The sequence below is a fragment of the Podarcis gaigeae genome, assembly GCF_964106915.1.
Source record: "Podarcis gaigeae genome assembly, chromosome: 1".
NCBI lineage: Eukaryota > Metazoa > Chordata > Lepidosauria > Squamata > Lacertidae > Podarcis > Podarcis gaigeae.
Genome location: NC_139678.1, coordinates 91612385 through 91639132, shown reverse-complemented (window position 1 = coordinate 91639132; position 26748 = coordinate 91612385). Strand labels below are relative to the sequence as shown.

The 26748-nt window shown below is 42.4% G+C and overlaps 1 protein-coding gene across 9 annotated transcripts in view; it reads left to right on the top strand.

The window, feature by feature from the left end:
* Window positions 1-26748, top strand: part of SEMA5B (semaphorin 5B) — a 353564-nt gene that overhangs the window by 318043 nt on the left and 8773 nt on the right. For 8 of the 9 annotated variants that reach the window (XM_083734995.1, XM_083734993.1, XM_083734992.1 and 5 more), the window contains 8 exons: window positions 3035-3178; window positions 6795-6942; window positions 7509-7734; window positions 9079-9297; window positions 10574-10744; window positions 12075-12224; window positions 13368-13412; window positions 17095-17300. In XM_083734995.1, coding sequence (XP_083591121.1) covers window positions 3035-3178; window positions 6795-6942; window positions 7509-7734; window positions 9079-9297; window positions 10574-10744; window positions 12075-12224; window positions 13368-13412; window positions 17095-17300 — 1309 coding nt within the window. The remainder of the gene's footprint in view (window positions 1-3034; window positions 3179-6794; window positions 6943-7508; window positions 7735-9078; window positions 9298-10573; window positions 10745-12074; window positions 12225-13367; window positions 13413-17094; window positions 17301-26748) is intronic. The other variant, XM_083735000.1, reaches the window with a different exon arrangement.

Below are 26748 nucleotides of genomic sequence, written 5' to 3'. Positions count from 1 at the left end.
AAAAAATGAATGGCTGATCATTTAAAGCTTGGCTAATAATAATAATAATGCAGTCATTTATTATTAGCATTACTACTACTACTACTACTACTACTACTACTACTACTACTACTATATTTGTACCCTGCCCACCTGACTGGGTTGCCCCAGCCACTATGGGCAGCTTCAGCCTATTCTTGTTAATACAACTGATATTGTGTAGCTTGCTGAGTTCAACTGGCAGCCCTTTTGTTTGCTGTGGATCACTGAGAGCTAGCTTTCGCATCTGTTGTGCTCCCTGAATCAATGTCATCATTACCACATTGCATGTGTGTGTGTTTTTCCCCACTTTCATGGTCCCCATCACATATCTTTATTGACCATTTTGCATTCATATCCAATTTAGATTAGGAGAAACTATTTTGGGGAGACCTAAACACATGCACACACACTGTAAGCTGTAGGGATGCCATTGTGCAATTTGACCATCTTATCTGTCACAGCTGGCAGGATTTAGTCTGTCTTTTTTCTTCAGGCTTGTGTAGACACTTCTGTGTAGCAACTACTATCTGTGTTTGCTGGATGTGGATGCTGCTGTGGTCTAAACCACTGAGTCTCTTGGGCTTGCCTATCAGAAGGTCAGCGGTTCGAATCCGCACGATGGGGTGAGCTCCCGTTGCTCTGTCCCAGCTTCTGCCAACCTAGCAATTTGAAGGCATACCAGTGCAAGCATGTGGGCCTTTGTGGATCAATCTTCTTTTACATTTTCTATGCTCTTGATCAGCCATTCTTACAGCTGGTAGAATTCTACCATGTGGAGCATCCTCTAGCCTGCAAGAGACATAAGGCAGCTGATGCAATCATTTAATCATTGCCAACAACATGATCTCCAAAAGTGTGGGATACCACAAGATTAGCCTGTAGGAAGTGGATGAGAAATGCATTCAGTGTTAAAATTCAGTGACTGTTAAGAAATACAGCCATATGATCATCTTACACTCATTGCAGGTCTAGTATTTCAATTTTAACTGTCTTCGTATGGCATTGCTAGGCTTTCATTACAAAGTTTAAATAAGAGTTTTAGTTATAAATGAGATCTAAGATTGCAAATGCCACAGTGCTGATGAAAACCTTCTTGAAGATTGTCTACACTTTGAACATAAATTGAGACTTCCTCCTTTAAAAATCTTAATCTTCAAAACAAAATATGTGCATATACAGTTGAACTTCATTTATCCAAATGACATGGCAACTATCCAAAACATTTGGCTAATCAAATGTTTTGCTATGTGGATGGATGATTTTAAAAGGGTTTAAAACTACACACAAAACATGGAATGATTTTAGAAATATATTACTTACTTGAGTTTTGGATACTGGTGGTTTTGATTTCTGTGGCTTCCCCCTACCCACTTTCAGGGATGTGATAGAAAGCATTTATTCATTTATTGTAATCACATATTTTAAGTTTTGGGTACCATGTCTTTCTTAGACAGTCAAGGAAACAATAGGCAAAACATGGGTTATATCACAGTTTGTATGGAAGTCCTTTTTTATTTCCTCACCTTCTTATGAAAGAAAAGAGAACCGTGCCAAAAGAATGGGAGAGTTGATAACGGACTTGAAAACCATGAAGGCTATGCAGGTTTTAATTTAAGCTTCCTGCTGCAGCTGGTGCCTTGCCGGGTACCCACTGGTTGCCAAACACTTTTATTAATTCAGTCAATTCTTGGAAAATCAACACATCTGTTCACCAGCTCAACTTTCAGGACCACAAGAAACAGGACAGCATGTGATATGGACTTGAGAATGCACTGTAGAAAATAGTTGCTCTGTCACTTGGTCAGGACCACTGAGGTGAAAAGCAGGAGTGTGCTATGGCAAAAGGGAAACTACATTTGGTAAAATAACAATTATTTGGAGTTGGATGAGGATTGGGTATAACTTTGCCCCTGAAATGTCTTTTCTGTTGCGACTCTGCATTTCTAAGGAAAGACACATACCTACTCTAAGAAAGAAGAATATGTTCCAATCATTTTCAAAATAATTGACCACCACAGTATCTGTCTTTCCTTTATTAAATGGGCCCTGACATTAACACATCATTTGGGAATCTAGGGTTCTGTGAGCTAAAAGGCAAATGTAAAATGAGAGAAATTTGAACAAGTATTGGGCAAGGAGAACACCTGAACTTGGAGGAACGTTTCTTGAGAAATAGCACCTCACAGATGGTTTAGCAGTCTGTTTTGTCATATTCCAGGTCCACCAATAGAATGCTCTATTAATCCTAAGAGTGTTCCCTGAATCTTCAAATGTCCGTAAAAATAAATTGTCTTGTCTTTATGCTTAAGGAAATACTAACTGAGGTTTTAAACTGCTTGTGTTTTTTATTTTATGCAATTACAGTATGTCTATTTTTTAGTTTCTCATTGTTGTTTTTTAAAAATGTAATGCATTCTGAGCCTTTAGAATACAATAAATAAATGATTCGGTGCTTATAAAGCTTTATTATGTGTAGCAAATACTGCTTCTGAAGTTGCCTAAGTGAGGTCAGGGCATCTTTTATCTCTTATGCCCAACGCTTTGTAATTCTGCCCCTTCCAGCACCCCACATATTTGATTCTGCAGGTTTTTCTACAACACCATGACATCTTTCTTTTTTTTAAAAAAAAGGTTTCATAAGGAACTCAAGAAATGATACAAAACTTTGCAAATTTATGAGTAATGGAGGGTAGAAAAATGTAACCCTCGCCTGCCCTTATTATGTTTAGCATAGGCTTAAATCTGTTCAACATGAAATTGCCATGGATTTTGTTTGTTCAAACTTAAAAGTTGGGGAAGACTCAAAAAAAAGTACATGCAGAATTCTAACCCTAATCTCTGTCTGTTTCTTGGGCTAACCTCTATTGAAGCGTGCTTCGTAGTGCTAGTCAGTCTCTGCAACCTGTTGGTACTCCAGAGCCAGCAGCGTTGAGCTTAGCGTTAAAGTTGAAAAAATAAGAATTAACCCAGATGCCATGTTTTATCTTTCTTCCTTCCCCCTCCCCTCTGTCAGGAATGGAGCTTGGACACCATGGTCGTCCTGGGCCCCCTGCAGCACTTCCTGTGGGATTGGCTTTCAGGTCCGTCAGAGGTCGTGCAGCAACCCTGCTCCGCGATACGGAGGCAGGGTCTGTGTCGGACAAAGCAGAGAGGAGCGGTGAGAGTCGTTCCCCATCCCTAAACTTCTATGAGACCTTTTTTTTTTTTTTTGGCTCAGAGCTCTTGTGTTTTCTTTTGAAGGATTCATTACACCACATGGATTAGTGACCCATCCCAGATGTCTTCTCCCATATGAACCTGCCCACTCACTGAGATCATCGTCTAAGACCTCTGCTCCTGGTGACCCTACCTGTAGAGGTTAGGCAGGTGGCAACTGGGGATAGGGTCTTGTCCTGATTGTGGAACACTTCCTCAGAAACACCTGTTTGGCACCCATTCTTTAATCTTTTAGGGAACAAGTAAAAAAAACTAATTCTCACCCCCCCCCAAGCCTTTTGTGAATGAGATTGTGATTTATTGTATTCTTCTACTTCTGCTGCTGCTAGTCTTCACCATTTCATTTACGTTATGTGTGTTTTAGGTTCATCATTGTCATATTGTGTTTTTATATTGCTCTCATAATTATTCATTTTTGCATATAAAGCTGCCTTACAGACCTTTTAAATAAATATAAATATGTTACTGTGTTGCACACCCATATGTCAAAATAATAGTTTGAAACAAGGCCCATAACTTAAAGAAAGTATGGCATTGTTAAGCTGTTGAGGTTGCTAAACCTGAATTTTTCAGTGAAGTATGCTATGGTGCTACATAATATTGCTGCTTTTCTATTCAGAATGGGAGCTGTTAGCCAACCATAGAGCTCTTGTGCTGAAGGATGAGATAGAAATTTGCTCAAGAAGTGAAATAAGAGCATAAGGATGCTCTAGCCATAACACATGCTATGCTATGCTATGAATAGAGAAAGAAAATAGTATGCATATTTAAAAGGAGAACTGCACATATGTTGCATTTTCATAGGAGGATTGATAGTCTTTAGATGGCATGCCACTCCCCACACCAGCAAACTAAAATAGTCAGTGCTAACAGAAGTGGAGCCAAAAATGGGCCATGGGGGTAAAATAAAAACCACCCTAAGCATGCTTGGAAGTCACAGGTATTGAGTGTCAGAAAACCAGGGGTGTGTTTCGTGGGAGATTTGCAGCCAAACCTAACAAATACATATTCTTGATAGTTATCATGAGAAGGGGCTAAGATCATAGAAAGAGAATTGGTAGAGAGGTTTTGTGTGATGTCATTTCCCCTTCTGTCTGGAGAGGAAGGGACACATAATATGCCCCCCCTCCATCTTACTTTGACCAGCATTGGATGCAGATATGCCTCCTTTGGGTCCAGCTTTAGTTATAATGTAAAGATAAGTATTTTGCCTGCATAATTTTTACTGCTACTGTAGCTGTGAACCAATGCATCATTATAAAGTAAGTAAATCTTATTTTAAAAGGCCTGATTCTTTGGTAAACATGGCAAGAAGGGGAGAGCCAGCTTATTTTGTAGCTGGACTTGCTCAAAATTGAGGTTTGATCTGGCTCCCCAAGCAAATTTTTATCACGCCCCCAAGACCTCACCAATTTTGGTGGTGGCAAAAAAACAAAGAAAAAGGACAAGGACGCAGCACTGAGATGGGGGTGGGAATACAAGTTGTTCCCTCCCCCAGACATCAAGTTGATGAGCAGGGAGGCGGGGGTAACTCCCTCTTCTTAGCTGATCTGCATAGATTAGCTGAGGGGAAGCTTTTTGCCTTAGTGTGTCTGAGCATGTGAGAATGCGGAGTGGCCACACACACCATTGTTTTGCAGCCCTTGGAGGTTTGGCCATTGATGAATGTGTCCCTCAGGCCAAAAATAAAATGAAATGGTTAGTACCCCAGCTAAAGTTCCAGACAAAAACCTGCTCAGGAATTGCAAATGCAAAAGACATTTCGTATAATTAGTCTGTGTGTCTTCATGTTTGATTAGATCTGTGACTACTGGAAACATAACTTCATTTTTTCCCGTTGAAGTAGTGATAGCAATGGTGATCCTATTATGTGATGACTGAAGTGGAACTAGCACTTTCTTATTTTTAAAATGGGCAAAAGTAGTTGGACAAAAATAAAATTAACTCAAGGAAAGTGCTGCTGAACACAGCTGAATGCCACATTTACCTGGACCAGAGTTCCTGGGAAAATGATCCAGAAAGCCTAGGGGCAGATGAACATGATCTGTTTGGCCAAACTACTTTCTAACTGCAGAGGAGGCAGGGAGATTGTATTAAATTGTGGGTTCATGCAAGCCTTAATGGCTGGGAGGTAAGTCCAAATGAACAAAGTGGAACTGACATGGAATAAATATGCATAATAAATGGGCTGTAAGACCTTGCTTCTGCTCATTCCAGGTTTGGAAAGTAATGTCTGACCATGCTACTATGTGGTGGGTTTCTTGTTTTGTTTTTGCAGTTTTTACAACCTTAAAGCACAGTTACAAATGGCAGGCATAGAATATAAATTGAACAAAACTACAAACTAAGCAAACTATGTATATTTCCTATACAAAAAGGAAAATTTCGCAAAGAGAATGGGAGATAGTTAGCTTTGCAAACTTACTAGACTTCAGTTTTTAGGACCACAAATAATTGTGTAATAAGTCTATTCAAAACAATCTCTGAAGGATGGGGGCATACTGACAGTAGATAACATTGTGTTACATACACAGTGATGGTTGCCCAGTTTCCATCAAATCTATCAACTCGCTGTACTCTCATAAAGACTTGGCTACTTAAACCCAGTATAATACTTGCTAAACAATAATATAGTTCAGCCATTTATTTCAGGGTAATTGGCATCAGATTATTAGATAATTTGGGATCCTAAAGAGGCTAGTTTAATTACAAGTAGCTGGATTTCTAGCCTAAATTAGTTTGCCATGCTTTAAGGCTTAAGTACTAAGTTAATGGACAGTACTGTCAATACACACTTATAAAGATGTATCTGTTTTTAAAACATTTTTATTTTCTTCACCCAGGCAATGCCAGGGGGGAAAAAATTGTATTAGAATGGTACAATGTGAGCATTGGGTATAAACTATCTATGGGTCTTTTGCAGGATAGTTTGCTATACTTAGCAAACGTAAGTCAATATTGGCTCCTAGGATGTTGCTCTGCTGCTATGACCACCCAGTGTTTTTTTTAGAAAAAAAACAGTAGTATTACAGTTTTTAAACAGGGTAGAAAACTTGTGTGACCATAATTCCGAAACAACAAACAAAAGAGATCTCATTCCTTGTTCATCTATTCAAACAACTTAGAAGTTGTTGCCATTGATAAAGCTGTGTAAATAATTAAATAGTTAAGATGCAAGTATTACAAATTGGAAATAAACCAGCCTGCTGCAATCTCCAGCCCCTCCAGAATGGACACTAACAAGAATGGCTTAGATCCAGACTAAGTAAGTAATGCTTTTTGTCCCACTGAAATCAATAGGACTAGTTTCTCAAAATTTATTTCCCGTTGATTTCAGTGGGTCTAAAGTACAACTAACTCTTTCTGTCTGCCTGCCTTGCATCTTTTTACTTGTGGTGCTGAAGCTGAATTTCTACTCAACCTGATGTCAGCCTTTTTCTTCCTGGTGTGAACAGTTCCTTGCAGAGTCTTTTACAACTTTCCTTTGGGGTGCTCCAGGACACTGACATGCATTATTGTTTCCTTATTTCCCTCCCTGGAATTTTGTTTCCATCCAGGTTCTGCAATGAGAACAGTCCATGCCCATTGCCAATCTTCTGGTCTTCGTGGGGCCCTTGGAATAAATGTAGCGCAAATTGTGGTGGAGGGGTGCACTCCAGGCAGAGGTCTTGTGAAAATGGAAACTCCTGCCCAGGCTGTGCTGTGGTACGTTTTCATTCAGATAGGCTTTTGTTGCTGTTTTCGTATGTTCTCTTTTCCTCAGTTCTTTAGGACTTGTCCTATACACCTCTGCTTAGAGAAGACAAGAGAGGGAGCTTACAGGTAATTGACCTAGGGGCTAGGTAAGAAGGGAGCCAGCATTTGTCCACAGACAGCTTTCCGGGTCATGTGGTCAGCATGACTAAGCCGCTTCTGGCGCAATGGGACACCGTGATGGAAGCCAGAGCGCATGGAAACGCCTCCAACCGGGCCTTTGTCTATGGAATTCGTTTGCATGCATGAGTATGGGCACTTTATCTAACACATGCGTAGGCCTGTCGCCTCAGCATCGTATTCTGTTAAAGAACTGGAAGCAATATCAGACCTTGATTTATACACCTTCTGAGCTTTGTTACTGCTTCAGTGGTTTTTGTGATTTTGAGTCAAATATTCGGGGGGTTTATCTTATTGTTCCTTAAATGTCATTGTCCCCAAGTGCATTGGTAAAGCTGCAAACCCTCAAGTAAATGCTAATAATTGGGTCCTTCTGCCATTTCCTCCTATTTCTGTAGGAGTATAAAACCTGCAGCCCAGAGGCCTGCCCAGAGGTCCGAAGAAACACACCTTGGACTCCATGGATGCCCACCAACATCACTCAGAGTGGCGCTCGTCAAGAACAGCGTTTCCGCTACACCTGCCGCGCTCAGCTTGCTGACCCTCATGACCTCCAGTTTGGCAGGAAGAAGACGGAGAGTCGGTTCTGCCCCAATGATGGCTCAGCTGTTTGCGACACTGATTGTACGTCCTGCCAGATTGCAAGATTATAACGAGTGCCAAGCTAAGCTTCTTGTTATTCATGCTGGAGGTTGTGGGCAGCTGAAGCGTAGGGTTGGATAAATGCTGATCTATGTTGATAGCAACAGAGCAAATCAAAGCCAGCAGATTGAGACAGTATATACTCTGTAAGGATGGATGAGCATTAGGGAATTTGCTTGGGAGCTTTCCACACACCTGCAAACACTGTGTTGCTGGAGGTGCATAATCTTAATTTCCGTGTTTATTAAGATGCCCTTCACACATCAAGCAGTATAGGGGTCACTTCAGCTTGCTGTGATTGCACACTACAGGAGCGCATGATAGGACTGTGTGGTTGAGAGCACAATTGTGGGGGTATTTCAGATAATTGAGGTGCCATGGATTGAAGCAGTCAAGCGGGTATATATGGGGCAAGCAAACTGGTCCCAAGGTGTTGAAAGCTTTATATATTAACGGTAACGCACCCAGTAACAAATTGGCAGCTCATCCCTCTGCAGGGTCTCTCTCTCCTGCCGGCAATCATTCTGCAGTAGTTGCAGTTCCTGGGCCAAACACAAGGGAAGATCCACCTGCATGGCAGTAATCCAATCAGAAGTGCCTGAAGTACTGTGATCAGACTATCCTGGTCCAGAAACCAATGTCACACTAGCTGAAGCTGATAAAAAGTGCTCCTAGCCACCAGGTCCTCCAGTAAGAAACCTGGGTCTCCCCTAGAGTGCTTGCTTGCTCGTTCTGAGAGAGTGCAAGCCCATCCAGGGCAGGTAATTGTCCGATTTCTTGGATACAATAACTATTTGCCCACAGGGCCTGCATCTTGCCAGGATTCAAGCTCAGTGCATTGGCCCTCATCCAGCCCACCACCACTGCATGGTGTCTGCACCATTAGCACCACTCACATGTTGGCATGAGTGGGGCTAAGCAGGTTCATTTCATTTACTGCACCACAGTTTCTTTTCTTCACTATGTGATGAATGTAACCTATATTTGCCATGATCACCTGCAGGGGAGGGAATCTTGCCAGTGTGCCCATGTGACTGGGGTGCTCGTGAAGCCTTGGCAGTTCACCTGCCACAGAAATCTCTTACTTTAGAGAAGGAAAGAGAGAGAGAGTGCCAGTGTGACCTTGTATGGCTAAGATGCTCTAGGCAACACAGTCGTCCAGCCTTCCTCTTAGCCTTGAAGCTGGGAAGGGAACATAGTTCACCATACAATTGTCTGAACGCTCCTTGCCCACATCTGCTGCTGCAAGGTTGGGAAGAAAGCTGGGGGTTTCCATGTGTTTAATTCCTATATTTTTCTTTCTCTCCCCCCCCCCCCGCCCCCCAGCTTTAGTTGATGACCTTCTGAAAAGCGGCAAGACCTCTATTCGGATTATCAATGGTGGGTGGTCCTTTTGGGGAGGGTGGTCATCTTGCTCTCGAGACTGTGAGCTGGGCTTCAGAACCAGGAAGCGAACATGCACCAATCCAGAACCAAAAAACGGTGGCCTACCTTGCATAGGATCTGCAATGGAATATCAGGACTGCAACCCACATCCCTGTCCAGGTAAATACTGTGACCGTTCCCTGCTTTTGTTCAGTGTGAGTAGCATGCTGAAGAAGCGTGCTATGAAGTTCTTCCATTACTCTTCACCCTGCCATCGTAGGGCATGTTTGCCTGTGCTGGCCCAAGACATTTTCCTGCCCGAAGCAGAGCCAACATATGGTCCCCTTTTTCCCTGCTAGGGCCAACAATGTGGAAAAGTCTCGCTGCACCATTCACAAACCAATTCATGTCTCATGATGCCATCTAATGCTGACCACTTCACCCTGCTGCATGGCATGATTGTTCCTGATGTTAGAGCTGGCACTTTTGCAGAAGGCATTTTACATACGTAGCTGTAAGCTCAGCCCTCAAAAGGCAAAGAAAGTTTGGATCGCACGCAGAGAAGGTGCAACCAAATCTCATTGCTGCAAAAACATTAGAACTTTCTGCTCCTTTAGTAAAGCTAGAGCTGTGCAGAATCAGATGTGTCTTTAAGTTTAAGATTAGATCTAGTACTTTGACTTTGCTCACCATTCCATGGTCCAGATTTGCTTATTTCAATATGGCTTACCCACCTCTAAGTATTGGTTACTCTTTCCTGACTGGCAATCAGGAAATATTATTTCCTTGTTAACTAGTCCTTGAAATTATGGCCTTGCTTCTTACTGGATTAGAACAGTAAAGGAGCCTTCCTTTCCCCATTTTCTCCACCCTTTCCCAACCCTCCAAACCACACCTGTTGGTTTTGTGCACCCTGAAGTGCTTTCCCAGGGGACTTTCAGACAGGGGCTTAATATTGTAAAGAGCCATTCAGATATCACAAATACATTGTGGGCAAAAGGTGTGGTTTTTTTTTAATGTATCAGATTTTTCTCAGACGGGGTAAATCCAGATTAAATGTGGGGGGAATATGGTCTGGCTTTTTGATGCCAATGACATTGTTTGGATGTTGCAAAAAATGTGCATGTGTGAGAATAGTCATTACTTTTGCATTATAATCATAGCCATTCCTTCCCTCCTTTTTCAGAACTATGTGCTTGGAGGGGCCAGAAATGCAATGAACTAACTTAAATCATTTTGGCAGAGAAAGAAACCAATAGGGACTTGTGATCAGTGAGGAAAAGTATTTGTAGGCAAATAGTTAGGATGCTATTCATCTAGCGTGGTAGCTTCTCCATAGCTTTCTTCTCCTTGAAATAATGATTTGGGTTGGGGTTTTTTTAATTGTGATGAGATTAACAGTTGGGTGAAAAGTATGCCTGCATCTTTGTATTGTTTTATTTTGAATGATCCTTAGTGAAAGGTTCGTGGTCCTGCTGGACTCCTTGGTCTCAGTGCTCAGCAACTTGTGGAGGAGGGCACTACCAGCGCACCCGAACCTGCACCAACCCAGCGCCCTCTAATGGGGAGGATATCTGCATTGGACTGCACACCGAGGAAGCACTGTGCAACACACATTTATGTGAAGGTAGCCCTATTGCTGTTATTCTGTATAATGCCATCATTTTTGTATTTTTGTTCTTTTAAAAGATATGTTTTCATAATGCATTTGAGATTTCAGGACTGATGTAATTCTTCTGTTCTTCAAATGTAATTTTGAAATAGATTAATAAATAGTGATAGATAGATAGATAGATATTAGATAGGTAGATAGATAGATACAGGTGAAACTCGAAAAATTAGAATATCGTGGAAAAGTTCATTTATTTCAGTAATTCAACTTAAAAGGTGAAACTAATATATGAGATAGACTCATGACATGCAAAGCGAGATATGTCAAGCCTTTATTTGTTATAATTGTGATGATTATGGAGTACAGCTGATAAAAACCCCAAATTAACAATCTCAGAAAAGGTGCAGTAGCTATTCAATTCATAACACCTGCAACGGGTTCCTGAGCCTTTAAATGGTCTCTCAGTCTGGTTCAGTAGGAAGCACAATCATGGGGAAGGCTGCTGACCTGACAGTTTTGCAGAAAGCCATCATTGAGAGGGAAAGCCTCAAAAGGTAATTGCAATCATAAGGAGGGAAAGCCTCAAAAGGTAATTGCAGAAGAAGTTGGATGTTCCCAAAGTGCTGTATCGAAGCACAATAATGGAAAGTTATGCGGAAGGGGAAAGTGTGGAAGAAAAAGGTGCACAAGCAGCAGGGACAACCACAGCCTGGAGAGGATTGTCAGGAAAAGACCATTCAAACGTGTTGGGGACTTTCACAAGGAGTGGACTGAGGCTGGAGTTAGTGCATCAAGAGCCACCACACACAGACGGATCCTGGAGATGGGCTTCAAATGTCGTATTGTTCTTGTCAAGCCACTCCTGAACAAGAAACAACGTCAGAAGCGTCTTACCTGGGCTAAAGAAAAAAAGAACTGGTCTGTTGCTCAGTGGTCCCAAGTTCTCTTTTCTGATGAGAGCAACTTCTGCATCTCATTTGGAAATTAGTTTCATGTTTTAAGTTGAATTACTGAAATAAATGAACTTTTCCACGATATTCTAATTTTTCGAGTTTCACCTGTATGTCTGTTCCCAAAAAATAGCTCAGATGAGAAGACGGTTGCAGAGCATTTTTCCAAGTTCTGAATCACAGAACTAGACAACTGGTTTTGCCATTTTTCAGTCTACTTTATGCTTTTCAAAACAAAAAAGCATGGGTATTTGACATTATTTCTAAACGCTCAGTTGGGTTTCCATATTCAGAAACTATGTGACCCTTTGTCCTTTGTTTATCCCTCATGTTTTTTTTCTTGGCTTGACATTGTGATCATCCCACATGCTTAAGTCTTATCTCTCATTCTTAAGGAGGCTGGTCCGAATGGTCTGAATGGAGCTTGTGTAACGAAGATGGGATCCAATATCGTAGTCGTTACTGTGAAATCCACAATCCAGGATCTTCCCAATGTGCTGGGAACAGCACACAATACCAGGACTGCTTGTACAATGAGATCCCAGGTGGGTGCAACTTTGCATGCTAAATGAGCAAGGAAAGGGCTCGGTTTAGAGGGCTCCACTAATTGCTGAGATGGATGCCTTACTAAAAAGACTTACTAAAAAGATTGCCACTTTTAATATTGATAGGATTGTGTTTTTTAAGGCAGTGAGTATATTGAATGCCGACTAGTATTCCATTAGTTCAGTTATGCAAAGAGAATGCATCCTGCAGAAGGAAAGAGATTCGGGAGGATTTTTAGGATCCCATGTGTGGAAATGAAATGGCAGTAACTTTGGTGTAGTTATAGATTGTTTAGAATTATAGCTAACCTCCATCTAGGGATGGGAAGGATTCTGTGACTAATAGATCTTATATAATCAGGGAGTTTTGTATTCTGCACCACAAACAGAAATTAAATGCACAAGGCAAGTTGTGCTGGATTCGATAAAATTAGAACCAGCATGCTGCTTCCAGCAGAGGACAGACAGATGTTCCTAGGAGGACCATGAGAAAGGAAAGAGTGTGACACCTCTGCTCATTATTTGGTATCTAGAGATATATGAACATGCAGGTTCTGTTCAGTTCCTGAAATACCTATACATTTGTCTAACACTTTAAAAGGCCATCTAAACCAGTGGTCCTCACTATATCTGATGGACGTAATTCAAGGTAACTGATCATTTATAGAATAAGTTCACAGAATAAACTACGCTATACAAACATCCTTAGATAGCAAGGTCATCTGTCTGTGTCATACATTGGTCAAAATATTTTTGAATTGGATCATACGATATTCACATTTATTCAGGTATTTTATGAGCACAACTTAAATTCCTCATTTGAGTCTTTGTTTATATCTCTATTTATATTTCTGTAATTTGCACAGTTCTCGACAGAATTAAACAGTTCTAAGGACGCTTATTGTGTTGTATTTGGATAGTTTGCAATCCAGACAATTTTCTCATGCAATAGAGAGTATGTTCTTTTTAAAACTTTTTTTCACTATATTACATTCTGTGTTTTTTGCCAAAGCTCTGGGAGGCCCTCCATTTGCTGCAGAGATTAACTTGCCTTGCATTGAGCAAAGGGATTTTAATTGCCTGCACAATGTCGCAGATGACAAAAATGACATTTTTCTCCCCACTGTTTTTCTCTTTGTTTAGTAATCCTGCCAGCCTCAAGCATTGACGAGAGCACGAACTGTGGAGGTAGAGTACAGCTAACTATAGATCTTATTTTTATCTTAACATGACTCCTCTTTTCTGGGAAGCATCAACCCAACCATTAATCTGTGCAGTTCACATCCCGTTGATAGCCTTAATTCCACTGGAGTCCGATTGTCTGAGGGGAGGAAGGGAGGGGAGAAAGTATCTGTGATTCAGTTTTCTGGTATAAGAATTTAATTTGGGGGAGGGAGCATCTCAGAATAATTAATTACCAGGGAGATCGCAGTCCTTTCCACTGCAGCTCCTTTTAAAATGGACTGGAAAAGATGAAGAGAGATTCCTCATTTTCCTGAGCGCTTAGTTAATTGTAGAGTTGTCACCGAATTTCATTATAAGCAAAACATTGATACGGGTTCCTGTTCAGGAGAAACTTCCAAAGCTTTTAAGGGGAAGCAAAAAGAATTTTGGTAAGACTGGCAAAGTTTCTCAGGCTGGATCTGACACATCCCTTGTTAATTGTATAAATGTTTTAATTTCTTGAGCACTTTTGAATGTAGTGGGTGCTTCTGTGTTTGTCTCGCATTTACCATGTACAAAGGTCTATGAATGGTGTTTGCCACCCCCAGGAAGATGAGATTTGCACCCAACCACCTTTTGAAGTGAAAGTAGCATTGGTTGCTACTGTCTCTCTCCCGCACAAGCATAAACGAGCATACCAAATCTCTCTCTCTCTCTCTCTCTCTCTCTCTCTCTCTCTCTCTCTCTCTCACACACACACACACACACACACACCATATACACAACAACACATACCTATCTCCCTCCCTTTCTGTGTAAGAGCATTCCCACATCTCAATTCCCACCACCAGGGGTTTTCGAGGGTGGAGAGGGGGAGAAATGAATGCACGGGGATTGCTTCAGTAGTTCACCGTGTAATAATCTGAGTTTGTACCAGGGTAGCTCGTATAATAAGACTGCAGTGAATTCTTAAGTTGTCTCTACGAATGAACCCAATGCAAAATCGATGGCTATCCTGCCATTGGAAACAGGATTAGACAGCCAATGCAAAACCTTGATTACCGGAAAAGTAGTTGCCATGCCACTAATTTTATCTGACTTCTTTAGAGTTCAGGGAATTGCATTTTCTTTGTGCATTTCCTGCAGGTCACTTGATAGCAGAGTCAGTTGAAGAGTCAGAAGAGAAAGCAACCTTCCTTGCTTCTCGCATTGTGCTTTTTGATACCTACCATCTTTCTGAATAGGAGAAAAATAGCAGCTTCACTAACACAAGGCACTTGTTCTGATACTTTGAAAGTTCAGTTGTAGTAGGGAACTATGGTTAAGAGCAGAATTCTCGCTTTTTCAACTAATTGTGCAGAGATAACTGAAGCAGATGGAAACGAGCTCCCTGCACTCCTACCGCAGCTCGTTGCAGATCTTGACTTATTAAGTCATAAACATACTGTACATACCATGCCAATGGGTGATTTAAGCTTTTGTTGCAGCCGTCATGAAACTGATCACCAAATTTCTAGTAGATATAATTGTCAGGAGCAGATTTTGGGTTATCCAAAAGCACCATGGTGCTTCAGTGGTTTGCACAACAGCCCCCCAAGTAAGCAGCTTTCCTGACGAACCGCTTGGACAGCTCTTGGTCTGTGCATTAGTCACTCTCTGTACAAAAAGCATTACAGCAATGACAGAAAAGGCAAAACGCTCCATCGGCAGACCTTCCCGTCTAGTGTGTGTGACTGCAGGGGAAGCAACGGAATTAAGACTCCAGTTCCATTAGCAGCACGGTTGGTTTTCTTGTATCCCCATTCCTCCTGCCAGGTGTGTGCCTCAGCTCAGGGTCTCCTTATTAACCTTATATTCATCATTATGCATTGGTATTGATATTTTCACTGCCCTCTTCTGCCATTGCAGTCTTATTTGTTTATATAATGCATGGGGACATTATTTATCCCTTAGCATCTCTGAATATCTGGCAAAGATATAATCATTAGAAATTCAGCCTGCTGCCCTCTCACAAGTGAAGCAAGGGGGAATCTGAGTTATGGGCAAAACCAGAAACATCAGCCTGCAGATTCATAGAATGCTCATGTTATTCAAATATTTAGCCAGGTGCCATGGAGGCACAGCTGAAAGGCAGAGAGACCTTGTAAGGGACAGGACTGAGGATGAATAGTTTTGAGGAATCAGCTGCTCAGTACCAGAGCACCAGAGAATTCTTAGCACCTCACCAACTACAACTCACCTTGGCAAAATCCACGTTAAAGTGTTACATTGATGCTGAAAGTAGGGCCTAGGAAACCTTATCCTCAAGTGACTTTTCAACTTTATGATTCTTAGAATTTGTCACTGGCTTTTGTTGTTGTTTACTCCTTTGCATTCCTCTTTCTCAGTAGAACATCTCCTTGGTAACCCACTGGAATGGAAGCGTTTTGAAATCTATATGTCTACTTATTTGTGTTGGGGAATGTTTTATGCACCAGGAACTTTCTTCTTTGAAATCTTTACGGGGTACCTGCGTCAGTGGTGTCAGCTTGCAGCTGAGGTTCTGCTTTCATTGCTCACCAAGAAACCAAGCCAGGCAATATTCAGTGTCTTCCCTTGTTCTTGCTGCATCCTGTTTTTTCTCCCAGGAGCCTCCCTTTCTGTGGCTAGTGGAGAAAGTATCAGCAAGAGCACATGCAGGCTTTCAGTGGAGAAGGCAGCATGGCAATTCCTTCTCAGAGATGGCTGGAGAAGCGGAAGCTGATCAGAGACCAAAAAACCAGGCTGGGGTGGGAGGGTGGGGAATCCTGTATCCTTAGCAGCCACCATACATTGGAGGCAGCCAGGGGGTGGCTTGTGCAACGCCAAGCAGGTCCTCGGCCTTGGCTGCCCTGAGCAGAGGTCTCATAGAAAAAGCAATGAGCTCTCCTCCTTCTCAGTGGTGGTAGCATTTTGCAGGCTTCCATTCAGTGCTAGCATGAGCGCTCAGCATCCTTGGTCTTCCAGAGCCCTGAAATGGCTACTGCTGAAGCCTCTTCTAGGCCCCTTTTAAAAATACATATTTTTCATCTAAGCACCTAGCAATCATATTTGTGTCCCTGACACTCTGGGGCATTGTGGAAATTTTAATGGCAGTTAGATGTATCTGCTCAGAATCCTGCCACTACTCCCTGTCACCCACTGCCAGGTAAATCTCCTGACAGAGGAGGGGCCCACCCAAGAGCACTTTGCCAAATAGGGAACCAGCCTAGACCTACCACACCTTATCAGCCACTTCCACTTATTCATTCCTTGTGCATTCTAGGTAGGTCAGAAGGCCTTTCTTTCTTCTGATTTGAGAAATTCTGAGTTTACTACCCACCTCCCAATTTCCATGACATGCACATTCTTTGGAACCTGTTGCTGTGTATTGTTTGTATACCTCATTTCTCTGCCTGTCAGCTTAATGTTTAGTTTCAGTATCAATTGAAGGAGAAAGGAATAGCTTTAAGAAAGCGCGTATGATGCCACTGAAGCAGAACTGTGATGAGCAGACTTGATAGTAAGGGAAGGAAGCGTCTGTTAGTGGGTGTTACCATGCAAGACACTGGCTTCTTTCAGAAACACATTTTCCTTATGCCTAGGAAACAGAAAATCACCCTCTTGAGTGATTTATTGTTGTTGAAAGTGTTTTTGTTCTTGTTTATGTCTCTAACCACAGCATCTCTTACCACACTTTCTTCTCTAGGTTTCAGCCTCATCCACCTAATTGCCACAGGGGTCTCCTGCTTCTTTGGTTCTAGCCTCTTAACCTTTGTTATCTATGTGTACTGCCAGCGTTGCCAGAGGCAATCTCAGGAGTCAACTGTTATCCATCCCACCACTCCCAATCATCTCCATTACAAAGGCAACACAACTCCCAAGAATGAGAAATACACACCTATGGAATTCAAGGTAAGAGGCTTCATCTGCCCAAAAGTCTGTGTTATATACTGAATTCATTTGCAGCGCATCCCAGTGGCTCATAACCTTTGTTTGGTACAGTTTGCTTCAGCAAGTTTTCCTAGCATACTTAAGAGCTGAGCTACATGATCAGCTGAAACAGGTGGGGTAGGTAACTTTGCCATCTCTTTGACATGCAGGGAATTATGCAGAAGCACTGAAATTGTTCTGTACAGCAGGAACTTTACCACGTGGTTCTTCTGATTGTGTAGCTGGGTTCAAGTCTCAATGCAAAGAGCAGTGGTTGAAACTAAGTGATGTTTTCTTGCTGTGGTTGACTAGCCTGTTTCTCCATCGTTGAGTGAGCTTGCTTTCTACATCACCTTCATTGCAAACATATATGCTAGGTAACATTACTAAGACATGTTTCTGAAGGGCCATGGTGTATCAATATTTAAATTGTGGAGATAAGCCCAGCATCCTACTGAAGGTTCAGGATTTAGATTTGCAACCATTGGGCTGTGCTCTGCTATGTTTGCATGTATTTTTACATACATAATATTGTTTTCCTATCCTCTCCCATGGCCCATCCAAATTTTCTCCCATGTTGCTTCTCAGAAGGGATCAAATAATAGCTGCATTTGTACAGTTCTTGTTTTTTATTTATTGAATTTCCATGCAGCCCTTCATCCAATGATCACATGACGGTTTACTGTATAAACACACAAAAACACATAACAAGAAACGAAGCAATAACCCCCACACCCACACTTTAAAAGGCCATAGATTGTTATGACGATGTCCACATAAAACACCACCTTTTGTGACCACATTCTTTGCTTACTTAGAAGGCCTATCCAAAAGAGAGTTATCTCCAGAGTGTATTGGTTGCCTTGGCAACCTCTTTTTCAATGGAAATCTGGCATTTCTGTTATCAAGAAATGAACCTGACAAGCTAGCAAGTATCCCAGTAGTAATTAACACATAATAAAGCACCCAGCATCTGTAATCAACAAAGTAACTTGTAGGCAGGGGAAAATACCTCTTAAAAGCAATTAATTAACTTGCAGAGAGCAAGAGCAGAAAGATTGCTATTCATAGTTTTAAAAACAGGCAGCAGGTACAGAAAGTGGAGCAGGTTGCAATTAGGCCACTCTTGTATTCGGAGCTTCCTTGGCAAGTAAGGCTTCCAAATGGCCCTGGCGATAAAGAAAAAGCAAGAATGTTTTTAAGGATTTCTCAATTAGTGCCACTGCATTGAAACAATTTTTAGAAATGTCCGTCAGAGCTGAAATATAGGTTTTGGCAACCGGAAGCAACCCTTCATCTTATCAGCCTGTTTGTTTTTGGAGCCTGTTAGCTAAATTCTTCAGAAGCAGCTTACCTGACCTGCAGCTGCCAAATTCAAAATGAAAAATTTACCGACTGCCAACAAACAAATGGGGATAGATAACCCAGGCCTACCCACTTCTCTCAGGCCGTGTTCATTGATGGAGCTCCCTTGCCTACAGAGATGTACTCTTCACCTGTGTGGTCTGCATTTGAAGAACTGCCTCTTTCTCTCAAGTGAGAGTTTCCTCCTGTCCTTATTGGCAGTGGTGTCACAGGCAGTTACTAACCCTTGATAATCCCAAATCCAGCTCTTTTGCATCAATAATTATTTTGAAGTCTAGATTAACAAGCTACATGTCCAACAGATGTCTGGAAAAATAACAAGACCTTATTATTTCCAGAGCTGCACTGGCTAAGTTGGCCTTCAGTGACAATTTCTTTCTGAGACGTAAGGAATCGCCCATTTTGCTCCCTCACATAATTTCTTGCTTGTTTTCTGAGGAGAAAGGTTAATTTTCAAGGGAAACTTAAATCTCCTAATATTAGGACAAAATTGTGTTCCAGAAATGGTTTAATGCACATTTTTGGTGATGTGGATCTTGGTGGATGAGAAACCGTGTGTCAAAAGTTCTGGAATCAATGAACAGCAATTTTCTCTTCACAAAAAATGAAATGCATGAAGCTAAGAAATTTAAACCTTGAGGTATACTTACTTAGGGAAACTTAGAGGTCTCCTCTAACAAATTCAGAGGAATCCTATAGTACAACCCCCCTAGAACTCTATCCCTCCAGAGTGTGGAGGGGAGATTTTATGACTGCATGCTCCCCATTTCTAAAACTTCTCTAACATAAGTGAAGCTTATGTTATGGCTCAGCTAAAGAATGCAGAACAATTAGTGTGTCACAGTTCTTTAACACAGGATCTCTAACTGTACTAAAAATAGTCTCCTAGGAAATGCCCCGGATTCAGTCCACGGTATTTCAAGGTAGGGCTTTGAATATCCCTGATTAAAATCCTGTGGAGCCACAGGCAGTCCGTGCAGACCAAGGGTAGGTAATGTGGTGCCTTTCAGTTGGTGGATGGCACCACTAGACTCCCTACATTCCCTGAACACTGGTCATTCTGTTGGGAGTCCAAAATGCCTGGAGGGCCCCTACATTAGGCAATTTGCACTGAAGGCAAGCAATGTGGGATTGATCATATGCCCATGTAGCAGAAGAGCATGGTATTCCAACAGCGTGTGCAAACCATGTAACCAAACAGCTCCTACCTACCCTCTCCCATTGCTTATTTCTTTTTCATTAAAATAGTGAATGCGGTAACATCTGGAGGGCACCATGTTGGCTGCCCATGGTGTCGACAGTACTGAGTTACATGGACCAATAGTCTGACTCTGTTAAAGGCAGCTTCCTAGCTGTGTGTGCCATGAAGACTACACTTTGTGTTCTCCAAGTGAGCCTGCTGCCCTCAGGTGCCTTGTCAGTGTTGAAATAAGATTCAGCTGCCAGTCAAGTCAGCTTTGTTGTTTAGAAATGGGGACCACCAAATTTGTCCTCCTGCTCAAGCAGCAAAAAGTGTTGGACCAGCCCTGTTCTATGGGCTTGAATGGTAGACTTAACTTGATGTCCGGACTTGCTCAGTTGCTTATTTGTGACTCTCCACCTCATAAACCAGGCCTCAGGAATTTGACTCTTTGAAGTTCTCATGAATCCTGAATACATGTGTCTAGGTTCATCCATTGTCTTTGCACACTAAGAAGCCCATCTGATTTGTGGGTGTAGTCGCAATATAGATGGTGAAGGACAGGGAGATACTCATTCTTACTTACTTAAAGTCAACTCAGAGATGTTTTGCTCCTTGTAAAATTATTTTGCCTGATATAAGCAAAAAAAAAAAAAGTTTTGGAAGATTGCATTGGCAGAAAGTTGGAGGGTTAATAAGAAAGCACTTTTGTTAAGTGCAAGTCAGCATGAACTTGTAGAAGGTAAATCATGTCTCACAAATTAGATTCTTCCCCTCCCCTGCTTCTCTTTTCTCCCGCCCCTTTCCATTCTTTTGGCTAATTAAATAAATATTGATCTTTACAGAAAGGAAAACACAATCTGGATCCTACTGTAAGTTTCTGATTGTTTCATTAATTTGAGGTATTTTCTTGGTCCCGAAATCATTCATCCCCTTCCACCCACCAACCCAGTAAGGTCATTCCTGTATAGGAAGAGGTGTTTAAGCATCTGATTCAGTGCTATGCAGAAGCCTCATAGTGGTAAGAATCCCTGACCTCAAATTTTGTCATGTACATTAGATAGATAGGTGGGGGTGGAGACATAAGAGGTTGACAGATAGGTAGTAGAGAATAGGCTAAGGAAGACTTAGAGGGCAGTAAAGGGGCAGATAAGTGTGGTCCCTTCCAACTCTAGAATTCTATGATTCTAAGTGAAGCTCAGCAAAGGAGTTGCTGAAGAAGTGGATCCTTAGAGGAGGAGAAAGAAATGGCTTATTTAACAGAAGAGTTAAGACTGTTCTATCTATAGGGAACCACATGGTAGAAACCACAGAGCCAGACACACATTGGACTTTGAGGCAATTGAGATTTTCTAAAAAACACACAGAGGAGTGAAAAGGCAACTAGGAAGAGGACCCCATCTATATGGCAAAGTCACATTGGTTTTATACCTTTCATGACAAGAGAATTCTGGAAATGGTAGTTTCATGCTGTGATTTATAAGAGATCTCGTCCCCCACACCACCACCCATCCCACATCAGGTGCACAATTTTCAGGGAAGAGGGACTGTAAAGTCTGTTTAAGTCTACAAAATGGATATGACCAGGTGTTGGGGCAGGGAGATTTCAAGGTGGATCTGACACTTAGACCTAACACTGTTTTGAACAATGGAATCTGCTGTGTTTGGTGGGGTGAGCGCCTGCCGGCAAGGCAAAATAAAGCTCATGTTCTGTGCTTGATGTGCCAAAAATTGTAATGCGTTGTTTGTCACAGCTTACAGCGAGGATGTTGTTGTCTCACACAGTAATCAGGAAGGCACAATAGGTTAGAAAATGGGAGATGGAATGTTATCCAGAATTTCCCGGAGCTCTGCCATTCCTTCCATTCTAAATGAACCAAAGTGGTGGTCAGACAGGGCACCCCTAACACTTCTGACATAGTGGGAAGGGGTGCAGAGGGTTAACAATCAATGGTCTATGATGATACAGAGGTTTCCAAAGCCATCTCTAGTATTTTATTTTTGTTTCTTCAAACCTCCCTGTTCAAAAGCTGTGCTTTAGCCACAGCATATTTCATCTGTGTTTTAACCACAACATATTTCAAAGAAAGCAAGATCTAATGACAAGGAGGTGGAACCTGCATGAGGGTGATTCGGGCATTCAAGTACATATGGATGAGATGTAAATGCTGTTGATGGCAGTAACCCATCGATCATTTCACTGATAACCTGCCAAGACACTGATGATTCAGAGAGGGGGGGCGGAATATCTCCTGCCTGCTTTGTGCAGAATATTCTGGGATCTGCTGTCAGATCTTTTAGCCAAGGTTGTGGGCGAATATTTCAAGTCATCTAATCAGCCATTCATGTTCCATTAATTAGCAATAGCTTCTACAGTCCTTTGATGGTGTTGTGTTCTGTTCAGCACGAATGCATATTGTAATAGTTGTTGTTTACATCATGCATTAGGTTGCAGCTCCTTACACCATTCCCTGCTCAGCCAGGTTGTTTGGGCTGTAATAGCGCACGCTATTAAAACATAAGCACCTGCTGTTTTAGATACTGCGCTTCCAAGTGAGAGTTCCAAAAGGGCCATACACACAAGCAAGGGTTATCAGTCTGCTGGTAATCATGACTGTAATGATCCATGGTATGAGGAAGGGGATTTTCTGTCCTGCCTATATATTGGCTGATCATGGTACTCACGGGTTGCCAACCAGCTGAGTGAGGAAAAGACACACACCCCATGCAGCCCCAAGGGCAAAATTATGTTTGAGGGCTCTCCTAAATTTAATTCTGATGAGTATGCAAGTAGGCTTCACATGCAGGAATCTGGGATTTCTGCACTAAAAGCACAAAGAGTGTTTAAAAATCCCCCAAACTGCAATAAATATAAATGAACAAGAAGATAGCTTGACCAAACACCTTTCTCCCCTCATGCAGATGTTCTAGGTTCCATACATGGCATCTTGACGTAAAATATTTTTCGGTTGCAGGTCTGGGACCTATGCCCAAGATGTAACACAGCTGTAACTGTTCAGAGTAAACCAGCCTTCCCCAACCTAGTGTTCTCCAGATGTTTTGTAGTGTAACTCTCCCCACTGGCTGTGCTAAGGGAGGCTGGTGGGAGTTGGGAGTCTCCAGCTACTGGAAGGGCAGGCTGGAGTAGACAGTACTGTACTAGATCATTGCCTGAGATTATAAAGTGGCTTCATATCTTCTTAAGACGTGACCTACTCAATCAGGAATAGGGGATCCATCTAATCCAAAATTCTTTACCAACAGTGGTTAGCAGGAAGCCTCCAAACAATGGCAGTGGTCCTCCTCTGTTGTTTGCTCCACAGCAAACCAAACCAGAGCATCTCTGAACCCGAGAATACCATATAGCAACCATGTCCTGATTGGCACATCATGCTAAGCCAAACCATAACATAGCAAGTATGAGCAAGCTCCTAGGGAGGAGTTTGTAGTCTTCCCCAGTCATCCAAATCTCGACTCATAGTTCAGCACTTTTTCGAGCTTATCCGTGAGCTGTAACCAAGGTTTGTTCATGGTTTACAGCTAGTTTGTGGCTAGTCTTAAGAGAGCTAGATCACGAGTGGAGAACAATGTGGTAAACGTCAGCTGAGCTCAGTGCAGCACATGGGGGGGGGGGAAGGACTAAGGAGAATGTAGAATTATACAGAATATTTATGGTATCACACCAGACTTGTAAACAAAAGATGAATGGCCAAACTGGCTCAAAACTCAGATACAGGTCCCAAGCTGTTCAAGACAAGAGACTTGTCCTTTGCTGCCCTTGCCTCTGCTGCCAGTGCCAGCCACATACCCAGGGAAAAGAGAGCTTGGCAGGAGGAGGGTGTCCTTTGGAAGCGGATCAGGAGCAACAGGCCCAGTCATATAGGGCTGCAAGGAAAGGGAATGTCGTAGATTGTGGGCCAGGCAGGGTTATAGTGAAGAAAAAGACCCCAATAAATGGGGATGGTAGAAGCCTAGAACCACTGGTGCTTGGACATGCCACATGAATGGGTGGCTCTTGGTGACGAGGGATTGAAGCAATGGGAAGTGTGTTTGTGTGTGTGTGTGAGTGAGGGAGGGAGGATTTGCAAAATACAGCCTTGTAACTTCCAGTTACAGGAATTATTTCAGGTTGCAGAGAGATTTCCACAATATAGCCTTCCTTCTGTCAACAGAAAGAAAGTCAGTTTCATCAGTCTGGCGCAGTTCCCTTGGTGAAAGGGATATTGAATCGTGTGATATGTGGTTCATTAACCACCCAGAGATATACACCTAGATGCTGTAGGGAAAATGTCAGTGCTGGAGACCGGGAAACAGAGCCTCTGCTCTCCCCCCATCCCCTGAAGAATAATAATTTCAGATGAAGCGGCAATCTTAAAAAAAGATCGGAGGACCTTCCAGCTGTGAAATGAGAAATAAAACTAGAAGGGGGATGTGATGTTCCATAGCACTGCCTGACTTCTCAACGTCTTGTTCCCTTGTGGATGGTCATTTTTACTGCTGCTGAAAATAACTCTTGCGGGGTCCAGGGCGGCAGAGATAGCACAGAAGACTTTGAACCACCTTTCCTTTCCCAGGAGGTGTTTGCAGCTGGGCTAGAAACGGGCTTGTGGAGTTTTTTTACCCTTCTATCCCTTGGAAAGCTCAAGATGGCAATCTCCTATCTTTTAATTTGATAGGTTGCTCTTTCACTTTTACTGGCTGTTTTCTTTCTTCACCCTTGATTCCCATGTGTGGGCTGGCAGAAGCAGTGATACAGCCACAGCAAGAACCTCCTTCCTGTAGTGACCCTTCTGTTGTACATTGTTTGAAGCTGCAGCATCAATCTGTTTACAGTTTAGCCATCAGTCAAAAGCTGGATGAATTGCAGCAGTCTGGAAAGTTAGGAACGGTTTCTCCTTGAGACCCATCTCTTCACCACGTGGCTTTAAAATTGAGACTCTTGGCTAGATTAGCAAATCATTTATTCCATCCCCTCAACCCTCCTCCTCCTCCCCCGGAAAAAAAGTGAAATGCAAATTTTGGTTCTTATGATTTTGATGTGTACCAAAGCCTTTCCCCCCACCTTCCGGCATTTAAGAATGTTTGCCGCTTGAGTGGCAAAGCACATGTTTTCAGTGGGCAGAGTCTGATATGAAAGGGAATGGTTTGCAGGTGGGAAACAGCATTATTTTTATTGTATTATCCCGCAGCTCTAAATATCACTTCAAGGGATGCTTGATTTACATAATGCCTGCTAGGAAGAGAAAGCAAGGAGGCTTACTGAGGAGGAACAAAAAGGATTTAGCAGTACAGCTTAGCTGAAAGCTATTAGTCTCTTCCCCTGACCCTCTTTAATTCATTGGGTCGAGTCAAATTGAGCAGTCAGCCATGCTCGGGAGGTGTGGCTCTCATGCAGTGAAGATTACACCAGCAGAGCAATGATGCATCTTACAGAGGTGTCATTACCTTATGGCGGCAGCAGCAGCAGCAAGCCTGGCAGGCTTGTCACATTCGTCTTATTTAAGATCAGTGGATGCTGCCACTTAAGGGTTTGAATGTTTGCCTCTGTCAAATTTATGTGGAATATTAGCAGCCATTCACTAGCTCTGAATCTTTGCTGTCTTCTGTGCTGCAGTATAAAGTCGGGAGTGTGTTGCTGTTGTTGGGATGTTTCAAGCAAAACCTGCCTTGGGCTGTGACCACTTGTAGTGCAGGCCCTTTTGTTATCTTGAGGCGGGATATAAGGCTCCCCACAATCGCACACAAACACACAATTGATAGGCCCCACTGTTACATGTTCCCTCATCCTCGCCTCTCTTTTCCCCACTTTTCATTCCAGTCTGGGTTTGTATGATATGGGAAGGCTTCAAAGCCTCCCAACCCTTGTTTGACCAGAGTTGGTACAATCATAGAATTGTAGCATTGGAAAGGATCCTGGGAGTCACCTAGTCCAACCCCCTTTCAATGTGGGAATCTCAACTAAAGCATCCCAGGCAGATGGCCATCCAACCTCTGCTTGAAAACCTCCAGTAAAGGAGAGTCCACAACCACTTGAGGGAGTCCGCTCCACTGACTACACAGAAAAATACAGTAGATGTTGTTATGACCAGTGAGGTGGCTTGCAAGGTCTTTAGGTGGCAGGTATGGAAGTGGAAGAGTGGGATGCTCAATCAGTATCATGCAAGCACATGGCTGCTGAGTGAATGATAGTCTCTATTGTATATTGTGGAGATTTGGAGGCAATCCGTATGCATCTGACTGTGCAGGAAAAACACCTTTGATTTTTGTTTGTTTTATTGTGGAACACTTTATAGATCAATGTGTAAAACAGCCCTTCCATGCATAGAAGACTCATTCACACACAGAAAGGCACTTTTGGGTTTAACCCACTTTCCATCTGTCTAAAAGCTTCATTGTGTCTGGTGTAGCAGTGGGCAGAAGGTAGATCTGTATCTACTGGTAGATCTGTGTGATTTCAAGATCACCAATTTCTGTTGTTCTTTAATAACCAAATTAACTCCCTTCCTAAATGATACTCTTGAAATGAAGAAAGGAGGAGTGTCATTGTTGCAGGTAGTTGTGGCTGGGTTGCCATCAGGAGTAAACCTTTGTGAAGAACTTTCAGTGCTGGCAAACAAATGCCTTGGGCTCAGAATTCCTCGATTCTACATGCGTCCTCTGCAGCTGGCTCCGGTTCATGGGTTCTAGTAAAACACACAGTCTCTCCTGCAACCACAAAATCTGCCCATCCCTGTTCTAGTGTGACAGGGGCTGCTTTATAAGGAAATATAATTGTACCTGATGCTATAAACTTGCTGGTGCTCAAGTGGTTTTTGACTAGGTCAGTGACCTGGTTAAGAGATCACCGAGAGCTACACTTGAGATCAGAAGAGGGCAAGATACTGT